The 15,838-nt window shown below is 38.5% G+C and overlaps 1 protein-coding gene across 2 annotated transcripts; it reads right to left on the bottom strand.

The window, feature by feature from the left end:
* Nucleotides 1-606: 606 nt before the first annotated feature.
* Nucleotides 607-15,390, bottom strand: pex13 (peroxisomal biogenesis factor 13). 2 transcript variants are annotated; one of them, XM_061910945.1, is made up of 4 exons: nt 15,087-15,390; nt 13,814-14,520; nt 10,692-10,814; nt 607-1,281 (listed from the first exon to the last, which is right to left on the bottom strand). In XM_061910945.1, the coding sequence occupies exons 1-4, from the start codon at nt 15,158-15,160 to the stop codon at nt 977-979; spliced, it is 1,209 nt and encodes a 402-aa protein (XP_061766929.1). In that variant the 5' UTR covers nt 15,161-15,390; the 3' UTR covers nt 607-976. The 2 variants fall into 2 exon arrangements, with proteins under 2 accessions (XP_061766929.1, XP_061766930.1); XM_061910946.1 differs by lacking the exon at nt 15,087-15,390 and adding an exon at nt 14,857-15,038.
* Between the last annotated feature and the right edge of the window lie 448 nt (nt 15,391-15,838).

Raw genomic sequence — 15,838 nt, 5'->3', positions numbered from 1 at the left:
CTTTGCGGGGCAGAATGTGGTGCCTTCAGGGGCTCCTGGTAAACGCTGCTTTTTGGTGGTGACGGGTTGGATCGCAAATACCTCTCACATGTCATTGTGATTTTTTTTTGTAAGTCTTTAATTTATAATGCTTTTACAACTATCCTGGCCAAACAATGTGACGTGTTGTAAAGGAATGTTGAATACAGAGATGTTGTGACAAATTATAAATGTTTAACCTGAACGCAACATGTGTTCCAACTGCGCACTGCTGTAATTTGGTAAGGTGATCTGCATGTCAAATATTAATATTAAGAAAATAAAAAAAAATTCCACTCCGATTGCCTTCACGTTAAGAATCAAAAATGGCATTCAAAAACTAGAGCTTCAGTGTAAATTCGAATCACCTTACAGTCGCCTGAGTTGGTCCGTTTTTCTGTTGCGCACTGCAGCCGGAAGCAGGGCGTCCGGTTGCTAGGAGACAAAGGTTGTCTTTCCTAAAACATCCTTAACTACGACAAAAGTTTCATATTACATAAGTCACGTTTTAGGAGCTACTGTCTTGTGGTAGTAATGTGAACAACTGTTAAGTCAGACAAGCAAATCACATAGTCTTTTGAACGGATCTATTTTCCAAAATAATGTTTTTATTTGTTTCAGGATAAGCACAATTTAGTTGCTTATTCCAAAAATATTGTACATGGTTATGAAAATAACAGTTTATCATTCAACCATTTGATGAAAATATTGTTTTAAAGGCGATACACAGTAGGATTACACACACACCTTTCATTATAAATTATTTAATGACAAACACACTGATTCTTTAGAGCAGACAAGCTCAGAAAAGCATTATTAGTCATGATGAACCTTAGTGAGGCATGTCCACAAATCTACATTGATGTGTTGAGCCAACAGAAACAATGAAGCACACCTCCTGAAAACCTGAGAACTGTGATAATATCTGACAAACTTTCATACAAAACAAACAAAAACATCACAGGTCTGTTTTTGGCGGGATGTCAACCACCGTGTTGGACTCGGAAGCTCCCATCCCGTTGAAAGTCGGCGTTTCTTTGTACACGGACTCTAATACCTCCTCCGGTGATGGATTCAGATTTGCGACAGCAGCAGTTCGGGGGGCTTGCGAGTTCCCTTGGTGCACCTCAGTGAGCCTCTCCATCTCTATGTGCTTGTGGCCTTTCCTCTTGCCGAGGACCTTCACGTAATTGGCTGGGACGAGGCCTGTAGTCTGACCCTCCAGGCTGGCCAGCAGCCAGCCACGCACACGAGGCTGTTGCTCTAAAGAGAAGGAATATGATTGTTATGATGTCAAAGCAGGGAATCTGTCCCAAAATGTCTTTTTACAAAATACAGTAAATACAGTATTATTTTGGCGCGCACATCATTTATTCAAAATATAATATCAACACTCTATAAAGGCATGAACAGGGGAGGGCCTCCTAAAGAGGGCTGCATGATTCTTGTATATCACAATTTTGTTGCTGAAAATGCAGATCATGATTCTCTGGTAAGGGTGGGCGGATCGATTGAAATACTGACCGTATGCACACTAAGGAAAACGTGAAATGTAATAGGTACTTATTCTTCTGTTTGGCTACTTTACATCAGTTCATGGGAAATACTACAAACTTGCAGTGGTTGCAGGGATAGTGTTGATTTTCATTATAATCAGAAAAAAAGACAGAATGGTGGCGCAATAATATCCATAAAACATTTGAATTATTTCCTACAATTGGCTCTGATTTTAATTATTTGCTTTTTGCATGTAAAGCAAAAACAATAAAAATATTTTTATAAGAAAATACCCCTCTAACCACTGTAGATTTATCCAACTTGATATTGTTACTGTCAATATTTGTATTGATCCGCCCATCTCCGTTAATATTTAAGAGCTCTAGCTTGTGGTTAGCTGATAATTTTTCCTTGCAGTGTGGCATGTTTAGCTGTTACTCGGCCTCCAGTGATAATGTTACATGCAAGAGACTTAGTTTATTTACCGCCATGGAGGTGAGGATTGCTAAATTAGAAGTGGCTTTGCACGGGTAGAGTGACGTTAACAAACCACTAGCAAGAATGTTACAGTACATTGAGGATGCATTAATTTACTTGTCGCTGTCAAGTTTGCAGGACACAGAATGCGTCATCAACATGTATTATCACGGTGAACTCTATTTCCGACCAAATTCATATCTTTTTTATCATAAAATGTCTATTGCACAACCGTAGTTCTCTTTTAAACTTACTGTCACAGATAGCTGTAAGATTTTTGCTATATTGTTAATATTGTTAGTTACAGTGTTCCATAGCCACTTCACAGGTCAATTATTGAAATCCCAATATATTGCGGATTTTAAAAAATTTAGATTTCAGTAGTCATTTAAGCTTTCATGTTCATATTACAAAGGTTTTAGAGTGTATGGAGTGTTTTACGAGCATAGTAGTATTTGTATGTGTTGCTGTGTCGAGGTTGTGTTTACAAAGACTTAACATACATATAATACAAAAACCCTGAAGTAAATATAATACAGCCATGCAGATCTCCACTAAGAAACTTTTAGGGGGTCCGCAAAAAAATGTATTTACGCCGAAAGAGCGATTTTTATTACAATTCACACTGTATCCAACATTTTTCAAGAACTGATTTTTAAAAAGACACTTTTGTCAAACCATTTCTGTGTATATGGTTTGTCAGATATGAGCTTCAGCAAAGGGCTCTAAACGTCAAAGCAAGGATCTTGCCAATGTGTGTAGTCTGGTCTAAGTTCCTCTACACAACAGGAGCGCTCTAATGTTTTAATTATATTTTTATCAATAAATCGTTACACCCCTAGTGACGGTCATAGCAATGACACTTGGAGGACCCTCCAGGCTACCAGTAAGTACTGTAATTAGAACACTCTTGAGCAGGGGTCCCCAAACCTTTTGAACCACGGGCCGCATTGGGTTAAAATATGTCTCATATATATATATATATATATATATATATATATATATATATATGTATATATATATATATATATATATATATATATATATATATATATGTATATATATATATATATATATATATATATATATATATATATATATATATATATATATATATATATATATATATATATATATATATATATATATATATATATATATATATACACAGTATTTCCTTGAATAACTGCCGGGGCGCTAATTAATTTAAAACCTCTTCTCACTCCTGCGCTTATTCAAGGCATGCGGTAAAAGTAACCAGGCGCTAAATATTTTAAAACCACTTCTCACCCCTGCGCTTACCAATGCCATGCAGTAAAAAATTAAGTGTGATCAAAAAAATAAATATATATATATATATATATATATATATATATATAATTCTTCTGCGGCCGCGGCCCGGTGGTTGGGGACTACTGCTTTACAACATGTCATCGCGCCCACGTTTGCGCCATGCTATCCGCGTGCCGGTAGGACACATGCATTTCGCTGCTTCTCATATGAGATTGCAATGCATACTTGTTCCACAGCCATACCGTTTGTGATATAAACAACTTTAAAACTCTTACTAATATGCGCCACACTCTGTGAACCCTAACGAAACAAGAATAACAAACACATTACTGGAGAACAATGGCTCTGTAACACATTATAAACGCAATATAAGAATTACCCAGAAATCCAATGCATCCATGACTCTTGGCTATATTATACACGCGCCCCCAACCCCGCCCACCTCAACTGACGCACGGAGAGGGGGGGAAAGGGGCCGGGTTTGGTGCTAGCGGGTGTATAATATAGCCAAGAGTCATGGATGCATTGGAATGCTGGGTAATTCTTATGTTGCGTTTATAATGTGTTACAGCGCCAATGTTCTCCAGAAATGTGTTTGTTATTCTTGTTTGGTTAGGGTTCACAGAGTGTGGCGCATATTAGTAAGAGTGTTAAAAAATGTTTATATCACAACCATTAGTGTGATCTGTATGGCTGTGGAACAAGACCCCTGGTTTACACACGGTAAAAGCAAAGAAAAACTCCTCTGCAAATTTTGAAAATGACGGCAGGGGAAGCGTCACTCGTGACGTCACGAATTTGACCCGGCGGTAAAAGTAAGCATGCACTAATAAATTTGGGTAGAGAGTTTTACCCGGCAGTAATTCAAGGCAGGCGCATATTACATGCCCGGCGGCTAATCAAGGAAATACGGTGTGTGTGTATATATATATATATATATATATATATATATATATATATATATATATATATAATTATACAGTGGGGGAAAAAAATATTTAGTGCAAGTTCTCCCACTTAAAATGATGACAGAAGAAAATGATGACAGAGGTTTGTAATTTTCATCATAGGTACACTTCAACAGTGAGAGACAGAATGTGAAAAAAAATCCAGGAATTCACATTGTGGGAATTTTAAAGAATTTATTTGTAAATTATGGTGGAAAATAAGTATTTGGTCAATAACAAAAATTCAACTCAATACTTTGTAATATAACCTTTGTTGGCAATAACAGAGGTCAAACGATTACAATAGGTCTTTACCAGGTTTGCACACACAGTAGCTGGTATATTGGCCCATTCCTCTATGCAGGTTTTCTCGAGAGCAGTGATGTTTTGGGGCTGTCGCCGAGCAACACAGACTTTCAACTCCCTCCACAGATTTTCTATGAGGTTGAGGTCTGGAGACTTGCTAGGCCACTCCAGGACTTTCAAATGCTTCTCACAGAGCCACTCCTTTGTTGACTGGGCGGTGTGTTTGGGATCATTGTCATGCTGGAAGACCCAGTCACGTTTCATTTTCAAAGCTCTCACGAAGGAAGGAGGTTTTGGCTCAAAATCTCACGATACATGGCTCCATTCATTCTTTTCTTAACACGGATCAGTCGTCCTGTCCGCTTAGCAGAAAAAGAGCCCCAAAGCATGATGTTTCCACCCCTATGCTTCACAGTAGGTATGGTGTTTCTTGGGATGCAATTCAGTATTATTCTTCCTCCAAATACGACAAGTTGAGTTTATACCAAAAAGTTATATTTTGGTTTCATCTGACCACATGACATTCTCCCAATCCTCTGCTGTATCATTCATGTGCTCTCTGGCAAACTTCAGGCAAACTCCCAGAACCCGTTTGGTTCTGGGATTTTTGCTCACCGTTCTCATGATCATTTTGACCCCACGGGACGAGATCTTGCGTGGAGCCCCAGATTGAGGGAGATTATCAGTGGTCTTGTATGTCTTCCACTTTCTGATAATTGCTCCCACAGTTGATTTTTTCACACCAAACTGCTTGCCTATTGTAGATTCACTCTTCCCAGTCTGGTGCAGGTCTACAATTCTTTTCCTGGTGTCCTTCGACAGCTCTTTGGTATTTGCCATAGTGGAGTTTGGAGTCTGACTGTTTGAGGCTGTGGACAGGTGTCTTTTATACAGATAAAGAGTTCAAACAAGTGCCATTAATACAGGTAACGAGTGGAGGACAGAAGAGCTTCTTAAAAAATAAATTACAGGTCTGTGAGAGCCAGAGATCTTCCTGGTTTGAAGTGACCAAATACTTATTTTCCACAATAATTTACAAATAAATTATTTAAAATTCCTACAATGTGAATTCCTGGATTTTTTTTTACATTCTGTCCCTCACAGTTGAAGTGTACCTATGATACAAATTACAGACCTCTGTCGTCATTTTAAGTGGGAGAACTTGCACAATTGGTGGCTTAATAAATACTTTTTTGCCCCACTGTTATATATATATATATATATATATATATAAATCGATTCGAATACGAATCGCGATTCTCACGTTGTGTGATTCAGGACAGATTCTCATTTTTTTTTTTTTTATCAATTTTTTTTTTTTTTATCAATCCAACAAACCAATACACAGAAATACCACAACAATGCAATCCAATTCCAAAACCAAACCTGACCTAGCAACACTCAGAATTGCAATAAACAGAGCAATTGAGGAGACACAAACACGACACAGAACAAACCAATAGTAGTGAAACAAAAATGAATATCATCAACAACAGAATCAATATTAGTTATAATTTCAGCATAGCAGTGATTAAAAATCCCTCATTGACATTGTAAGTAGACATTTATAAAAATGAAAAAAAAAAGAACAATAGTGTCACAGTGGCTTATACTTGCATCGCTTGTCATTAGCTTGACAACACACTGTGTCCAATATTTTCACAAAGATAAAATAAGTAATATTTTTGGTTCGTTTAATAATTAAAACAAATGTACATTATTGCAATCAGTTAATAAAACATTGTCCTTCACGATTATAAAAGCTTTTTTTTTTTTTTCAAATCTACTACTCTGCTTGCATGTCAGCAGACAGGGGTGGATCCTGCTGAAATCCTATGTATTGAATGAATACAGAATCGTTTTGAATCAGAAAAATATCATTTTTGAATCGAGAGTCGCGTTGAATCGAAAAAAAACGATATATAATCGAATCGCAACCCCAAGAATCGATATTAAATCAAATCGTGGGAAACCCAAAGATTTGTAGCCCTAATATATATATATATACATATATATATATATATATATATATATATATATATATATATATATACACGGCGTGGCGCAGTGAAAGAGTGGCCGTGCGCAACCCGAGGGTCACTGGTTCAAATCCCACCTAGAACCAACCTCGTCATGTCCGTTGTGTCCTGAGCAAGACACTTCACCCTTGCTCCTGATGGGTGCTGGTTGGCGCCTTGCATGGCAGCTCCCTCCATCAGTGTGTGAATGTGTGTGTGAATGGGTAAATGTGGAAGTAGTGTCAAAGCGCTTTGAGTACCTTGAAGGTAGAAAAGCGCTATACAAGTACAACCCATTTATCATTTATATATATATGATATCACGTAATCGATTGGAAAATGCATTTTTAGACCATGTGATTTGCCTTACCGGCTGGGAGACTTTGAGAGTAACAAGCAACAAGCGGTAGAAAATGGATTAGAAAGGACAGATTTAAAAAAATAAAAAAATAAAAAAAATAAAGATTCTTTAACTTGGGACTTCCCGCGGGCCAGATCTCGAACGCTGGCGGGCCGGATCTGGCCCGCGGGCCTTAGTTTGGCGACCACTGCTCTGGAGGCCACTATTGAATAAAAGAAGTTACAGAAGTTACTTTATGGGTGTTATTCGTTTTGAATCGCGTTGAATTGAAAAAAAATCGATATAGAATCAAATCGCGACCCCAAGAATCGATATTAAATGGAATCGTGGGACACCCAAAGATTCGTAGCCCTGATAGATATATATATATATATATATATATATATATATATATATATATATATATATATATATGTATATATATGTGTATATATTAGGGGTGGGCAAATTAATGCGTTAATTATGAGTTAACTAACTCATCAATCTATTAACGCCGACAATTATTTTATCGCACATTTGCGTATGTTGTTTACATGCTTTTATTTTGTTAACGCCTTTTCTTAACAAGATGGCGTCGCCCGGCGTCGAGGGGCTCTTGGTAAAGATGGAACATTTGGCAAAAATACCGGACAATTCTGCAAATTTCATGGCTGGCTTACAGCGTGGTCACTCCGGGATCACTTACGACCGCCAGACAATTCTGAATGTGGATAGATCGGGCCGTTTTGGACTGAATGACGCGTGCTTGCTAGACCGGCTAGCTAGCATGGGAATAATTTGCCGGCTACATCCAGCGGCCTGTGAAGCAGCGGAGTATATGTGTTGTCTGTGTTTTTATGAATAATGCAGACGAGGAGTGTTGGCTGAGTTCTTAACGTTTGCTTTCAGAGCGTGCATATCACAACATACAAGATGCCGTCATGACGACACAACCTATACCAGGCTACCGCGCATGCTCGTCACTCCTGTTGCATGCTGTGTAGGGTAGTTATTTTATTCCCTGGCTCATAACATCACAATATAGTACCGTGTATATGCGTTCAGTTTATCAAAGCACCAAGCAAACAATCGGAAAATTCCCATCATATCAATTCCTAGATATGGTCATAATTATTTTAAGTGCACTACGCAGAATAAACACAACATTATTAATATTGCTACTACGGATAATTTGATCAAAAATTCCCTAAAACAGCCCACTACCTATAATATAGGTTTTTTTAAACATAAGATCCCTGATAAAAAAAATGTTTCTGCTGTTACCTCAGAAATTGCCTGCTCAGATGTTATGATTGTGGCTCAGAGATTTGTATGTAGATTATATTTATTTTCCATAACAAACAGGATAACTTAAATACCCTGGCAGTGATAGTAGTAAGCTCAAATGTTTGTATTTACATTTTTTGAGTTGATTTTCATAAAATATGCTATTTAACTGCTACTGTTTAACAATGACTGATTTAAATTGTGTTTGCACAACAAATGTTTTTGCGCTTTTGTTCATGTGGGGGAATATTCCAATAAAGGTGCACTACACACTACTTTTGAATTCATTATTGGGCTTTGCGTATACAATGCAGTTAATCGCGATTAATCAGAGAAATAGTGCGATTAACTTTTGATTAAAATTTTTAATCGTTGCCCAGCCCTAGTGTGTATGTGTATATATATATATATATATATATATGATATCACGTAATCGATTGGAAAATGCATTTTTAGACAATGTGCTTTGCCTTAGCGGCTAGGAGACTCTGAGAGTAACAAGCAACAAGCGGTAGAAAATGGATTAGAAAGGACAGATTAAAAAAATAATAATAATAATCTTTTCTTTTTTTTTTTAACTTGGGACTTCCCGCGGGCCAGATCTCGAATGCTGGTGGGCCGGATCTGGCCCGCGGGCCTTAGTTTGGGGACCACTGCTCTAGAGGCTACTATTGGGTAAAACAAGTATAGAAGTGACTTTATGTGTGTTATTCATCATTAAAAGGCTCTAATCATTTATATTAAAAAAAACTAAATTAGAAGGCTGTAAACAGTTTTTCATGCTTTAACTAAGAAAATATTTGATTCATTAAAAACAATCCGATCACATTTAAACACAATAAATAAGGGACGACTGTATTTCATCAATGACAATTATACTCTTTCCTATCCAAGATGTCAGCCAAACTCACAACATCTCATTACAGATTGTGTTTAACCTTAGAGGTTCTACAGCAATTTTTAACAACATTTTTTAATAAAACCTCTAGGGAAGACTTACGTGACCACCATAACCACAACACCAGGGGGAGCTCCACAAACCACGTCAAACCCAGATTCCGATCTGACAAAGGTCTTAACTCTTTCTCCTTCTATGCCACATCAATATGTAATGCACTCCCAACAGGTGTAAAAGAAAGGGCATCTCTATCCTCCTTCAAAACCTCACTAAAAGAACATCTACAATCCTAGCCTACTCCTCACACCCCACCTCCACGGAATGTAAATAAACAAATGTAAATTATCAAATGTATATACTTGTTCTTGTTTTCTGAGCTCACTATGGTCACCGCTCGCTGTGCATATCCTACCAAGTGAGACCTACACTGTTACAATGTCCATTTCTCAGATGATATAATTGTTGATGACTGAAGTATGCTGATAGCAACCCAACCCTAACCCCCCCAGTCCCAACCCCCTCCACATCCGACTCCCTGGATTGTAAATAATGTAAATAATTCAATGTATATACGCTGATGATTAACTTGTGTGATGACTGTATTATGCTAATAGTATATAATTGTACCATGAATTGATTAACGTGGACCCCGACCTAAACAAGTTGAAAAACTTATATGGGTGTTCCATTCAGTGGTCAATTGTACGGAATGAGTACTGTACGGTGCAATCTACTAATCAAAGATTCAATAAATCAATTCAATCAATCAAACATGGGTTTTTTCACTTCACATATTTTCTGGACAATAAGCGGCACCCACTAAATTTTATAAGAACACTTTTTTAAATATATTAGCCGCAACAGAAGATAGCCACAGATATGTATACCAGTATCTTGTGAAATGAGATATCCATCCATCCGTTTTCTACTGCTTGTCCCTTTCAGGGTGGCGGGGGGTGCTGCAGCCTATCTCAGCTACATTCAGATATTTACATAGAAATTTGTTTTAAGTGTTTATCAGCATACCTTAATTGTGTCCAAACCGTGCCTGTAACACGGCAAAAAACGGCTGATCAAATAAAACAGAAATGTCATTGATGTATTTATTCATCCTTTATGAGATAAACACAATTTTTCTTTTTTAAAAAGGTTCAAGATGTTTGTTACAATTCTTCTTCCTTGTACTTTGTAAACACTTTGAACAGTTTCTTAAAGTGAATCATTTTAGTACATTGTTTGATTTCTTTGCTTAATCCTTCCATAATTTAGCTTTTAAAAAAATTAACCGCATCCTTGTATAAGCAGCAGGGTTCAAAGCTTGGAAAAAAGTAGGGGCTAATAGTCCAGAAAATAAGGGGGCATTCTTTAGCCTATTTTGTAGCTGCAAAATGATTACATTCGGCAAGCAGAAACTCAGCTAAACTAAGCAATAGCAATTTGCCATAGCTAACCTTAACCACAATAAATATTAGTAATATATTAGGGAATTAATATTTGTTAAAACAGGAGTATTTGTGTGGTTTTTATTTCCATCTAAAGAGACACTAATCAACCAGAATGCTTTTTTTCCAAGAAATAATTGTTTAGACTTCAGACTACCAAAAATGTACCTTTAGGTGCAAGGTTGAGCATATCCCCAGCCCGGAAAGAAATCTCCTCTTCGGACGAAGCTGAAAAATCATACTCCGCTCTCGCCACCACATGGTCGTCCTCTCCACTGGCCCAGTTTGTGGCTACAAGAACACAACACAATCACACTTAGGAGTAGGCACAAAATAATGTGATGGAGAACATTTTCAAGATATCTTATGCAAATAAATATGTTAGGATGGATATTTTCTCAATAGAGCACCAAGGACTATTTTTTTTGTTGCAACTTCTTCAGTCTTTCCCATACATTCCTTTATTTGTGGCAGCCCAATTTGTTTCAACCCCCTTTGTGAAGGTGTAGATATAAAGGAAATACTGTATATCATATATAGTGGTGCCGCAACTTAAGAGTGTCCCAACTTGCGGTAAGAGCCATCTCTTGAGTTACAAGCATCCCCGCTATTAGTTGGTGTAGCAAATGCCACAGTGAACCCTTTAAGAGCCGACCAAAACATCTGCTCTTACTTGCTGGCATTAGCTTATAGCTAAAGGTGAACATAACTTTGTTTTTCAAGCATGGGAACTTGGAAGGAAGTGGATGTGAAGGACAGTGCTGAGAGGAAAAACATGCCCAGCATATTATTGCTCGTCTGCACCATACTGAAGAATGAGTATACCGCCATCTAAGAATGCTAAAATAATATCTGTACATGTAACCATAAAAAAAAGCTGCTACTGGTGTGTTTGACAGAGAAGCAGCTGGAAGGATATACCTTAAAAGTCGACCTTTCAAGGTAAATATTGTGAATTACTATTATATTACCTTATAGAACAACTGTAGTTTGTAGTACATGCTATTACAAACCCCGTTTCCATATGAGTTGGGAAATTGTGTTAAATGTAAATATAAACGGAATACAATTATTTGCAAATCCTTTTCAACCCATATTCAATTGAATGCACTACAACGACAAGATATAAACTTTTTTTTTTTTTGCAAATAATAATTAACTTAGAATTTCATGGCTGCAACACATGCCAAAGTAGTTGGGAAAGGACATGTTCACCACTGTGTTACATCTCCTTTTCTTTTAACAACACTCAATAAACGTTTGGGAACTGAGGAAACTAATTGTTGAAGCTTTGAATGTGGAATTATTTCCCATTCTCGTAGAGCTTCAGTCGTTCAACAGTCCGGGGTCTCCGCTGTCGTATTTTACGCTTCATAATGCGCCACACATTTTCGATGGGAGACAGGTCTGGAATGCAGGCGGGCCAGGAAAGTACTCGCACTCTTTTTTTACGAAGCTACGCTGTTGTAACACTTGTCTTGCTGAAATAAGCAGGGGCGTCCATGATAACGTTGCTTGGATGACAACATATGTTGTTCCAAAACCTGTATGTACCTTTCAGCATTAATGGTGCCTTCACAGATGTGTAAGTTACCCATGCCTTGGGCACTAATACACCCTTATACCATTACAGATGCTGGCTTTTGAACTTTGCGCCTATAACAATCCGAATGGTTATTTTCCTTTTTGTTCTGGAAGACACCACGTCCTCTCTTTCCAAATATAATTTGAAATGTGGACTCGTCAGACCACAGAACACCTTTCCACTTTGCATCAGTCCATCTTAGGTGAGCTCGGGCCCAGCCAAGCCGGCGGCGTTCCTCGGTGTTGTTGATAAATGGCTTTGGCTTTGCATAGTAGAGTTTAAACTTGCACTTACAGATGTAGCGACCAACTGTAGTTACTGACAGTGGTTTTAAGAAATGTTCCTGAGCCCATGTGGTGATATCCTTTACACGCTGATGTCGGTTTTTGATGCAGTACCGCCTGAGGGATCAAAAGTCCGTAATGTCATCACTTACGTGCAGTGATTTCTCCAGAGTATCTGAACTTTTTGATTATTTTAGGGACTGTAGATGATAAAATCCCTAAATTCCTTGCAATAGCTCGTTGAAAATGTTGTTCTAAAACTGTTCGACAATATGCTTACAAAGTGGTGACCCTCACCCCATCCTTGTTTGTGAATTACTTAGCATTTCATGGAAGCTGCTTTTATACTCAATCATGGCACCCAACTGTTCCCAATTAGCCTGCACACCTGTGGGATGTTCCAAATAAGTTTTTGATGAGCATTCCTCAACTTTATCAGTATTTATTGCCACCTTTCCCAACTTTTTTGTCACATGTTGCTGGCATCAAATTCTAAAGTTAATGATTATTTGCAAAAAAAAAAAATGTTTATCAGTTTGAACATCAAATATGTTGTCTTTGTAGCATATTCAACTGAATGTGGGTTGGAAATGATTTGCAAATCATTGTATTCCGCTTATACTTACATCTAACACAATTTCCCACCTCATATGGAAACAGGGTTTGTATATTGTGTTAATACAATATTTTATACGTAGAAGTTTGTATTTATTTTCAAAAGCCTTGTTACATGTTAAAACAGCAATATTTTAGGGGTGTTGGGGCGGAGGGCAAGCACAAATTAAATAGTTTTCAATTAAATTCAGTGGGAGACATTGATGTGAGGTACAAGTGTTTTGAGTTAAGACCTCTGTCACAAAAACAAAGCTTGAAGGTTGTGATATTAATGTACTGCCAAAACATTAACATCCTCTTCATAAAGCAATAAAGAGCTTTTATCATTTTATTTGCCAATTCAATAAAATGTACTCACTTTGGGTCCAGACCTCAAGTTTGGTTTAACATGCAAATTTAGTCAAATATCCATACCAAGCCAACAATGTTATAAACATCCATCCATCCATTTTCTACCACGTATTCCCTTCGGGGCCGCTGGAGCCTATCTCAGCTATAATCGGGCAGAAGGCGAAGTAGACCCTGGACAAGTCGCCACCTCATCGCAGGGCCAACACAGATAGACAGGTAACATTCACAATCACATTCATACACTAGGGCCAATTTAGTGTAACTTGCCAATCAACCTATCCCCAGGTGCATGCCTTTGGAGGTGGGAGGAAGCCAGAGTAAATGGAGGGAACCCACGCAGTCACGGGGAGGACATGCAAACTCCACACAGAAAGATCCCGAGCCCGGGATTGAACCCAGGGCTATTCATGACCTTATAAACATTTATTTACTTATTAACCAATACTACATCTCACCCTTGTCTTCAGAGCCAGTGGCAGACCGGAGCAGTTTCCAAATGAGGTAGGGTCCCCCAAAGACAACAGCGAAAAACAAAAAGATCGGCCACGACTTAACAGTCTGATCGTCCATCGCTGCTGCGGGGCCTCTGGGTGCACTAGTAGTTAGCGCGTCACATGCACTGTCTGCCCATAAATCCTCAACCTCAGCATCTGACCTCCGTCCTAGTAGTCTCTGTAAGCGTCGGTAGAGGTATCTCAAGGTGCGGACCAGCGCAAATGCTGACAAAACCCTGGTGAGATGTGCTCGTAACCGCGTCAGGTGGTTGGCCACATCCAACACAGCCCGGAAGCTGTTATAAACAGCTGAAAATGTGGCGTCCAGCATCATGCTAACAGAGGCGAAGGCTTGGACGATGCTTTCGATTGACTGGAAAGCACCACGGCTGCTTTCTTCCGCCTGTTGCACAAACCGACTGGGGACAACTTCGTCTGCACGCGGGAAACGACCGTATCCTCCAAAACCATAGCCACCACTGTAGCTGTGGGGGCTGTAGCCGCCATACATGGAGCTCCCATACGGGCTGTAGGAAGTGTTGAAGGCGCTGTAAGCCGGACGGTATGACTGCTGGACGGCACGAGGAGGCAATGGTGGTGCAACTCTGGTCAGGACAGGAGGGCCAGTTGGCACCGACAGGCCTGCACGAGGTCCAAAGTCCGACGACCTGTTTGTGGAGCATAATACAGTTGTTTGGTTTATGATTTTGGTAAACACCTTGTAATGAACAAGCCAAGTGTTGCCACATCAACAGGTCACATCTAGTATGACTCTCAAATTCAATCAAATAAGAGCAGTGAAATAAGCAATATCTCAGAGCAAAGTTACTGATCAGCACCAAAACCACATTAGTAAAGATGATTGAGTTCGTAGAAAAAAAAAAAGTAATGAACAAGTTAAATGACGTACTTTAAGTATTGAATGACCATGTACACAAATGTCAACTATGGATAGCAGAACTGAAGGCCACGATAGGCCGTGTTAGCAAAACAACATGACTTACTTGTTCACTACTCTCTCAAAGTGGTTAAAATTACACAGGAGGTAAGTAAAATAAAGTAAAATATACAACTATATCGATATCTTTGCATCGACGTATCCCCTTTAATATCAACACCGGCAGCTTTGACGTTAGCATGAGTTAGCAAGCGAGCGGCGTTGTTGCTTTCGCCTTCACACAAACAAATGGAGCGATGTTTCGAAATAAACGGAACAAACTCTTTCACGTTTTACCTGTAATTTACAGGTGTGCCGATCGTCCCGGGAATACACCGTTCCCACGGCTTTGGCGGTGGTTGGGCGTCCATCGCACCAAAACGTCAAATATTACAAATCCGGTTTAGACCAAATGCTCCTGAACGTATCTCATGCTGCCTTCAGGTTGTCCTCGTAAATTTGTATATCTTTTTTTCTTAACCACATTATTCTCCAACAATGTACAAAGAGCACAAATAATATCCATCCATCCGATTTTCTACCGCTTGTTCCCTTACGGGGTCGCTGGAGCCTATCTCAGCTGCATTCGGGCGGAAGGTGGGGTACACCCCGGACAAGTCGCCATCGCATGTCTGTGAAATTAATTTACTCCAAATAGCGTTAGACGTTTAACTGTTTACTCGATAATAAAAGTCTATAGTATGCATATCTGATACTACAAATCAAATACATATACCTTAAAGATTAGTCTTCGTGTTCTCCCTTTTTTTGACGATATGTGTTAAATTGTCTGGCCAAAACGCATTGGTGTACTGCGTTAATGTGTCCAGCAGAGGAAGCTATGCGAAAGAAAAATACTCAATGGCACTGAAAAACAACCTCGAGAAAAAATCGGTATTTATTTTTTTCAGGATGAGAAAGTGTATTATTTCAAAAATAACGTTAAAAAATGTAAAAAAATATATAAAAAATAAAATAAAAAAAAGAGCAGGAAAAAGAGACAAACCGAAAAAAGGAAGCAATTAATATAAACAATATTAATAAAAAAT

Source organism: Nerophis ophidion, linkage group LG09 (assembly GCF_033978795.1).
Source record: "Nerophis ophidion isolate RoL-2023_Sa linkage group LG09, RoL_Noph_v1.0, whole genome shotgun sequence".
Lineage (NCBI taxonomy): Eukaryota > Metazoa > Chordata > Actinopteri > Syngnathiformes > Syngnathidae > Nerophis > Nerophis ophidion.
Note: the sequence above shows the minus strand (reverse complement) of the source record. Positions and strands in the feature narration are given on the sequence as shown.

Coding starts and splice junctions, on each gene's coding strand:
- pex13 (XM_061910945.1), bottom strand. CDS start 15,160: ATGGACGCCCAACCACCGCCAAAGCCGTGGGAACGGTGTATTCCCGGG. Junction 10,815..13,813: donor CACTGGCTCTGAAGACAAGG/GTGAGATGTAGT, acceptor GTGTTCTTGTAG/CCACAAACTGGGCCAGTGGA. Junction 1,282..10,691: donor GCTCAACCTTGCACCTAAAG/GTACATTTTTGG, acceptor CCTTCTCTTTAG/AGCAACAGCCTCGTGTGCGT.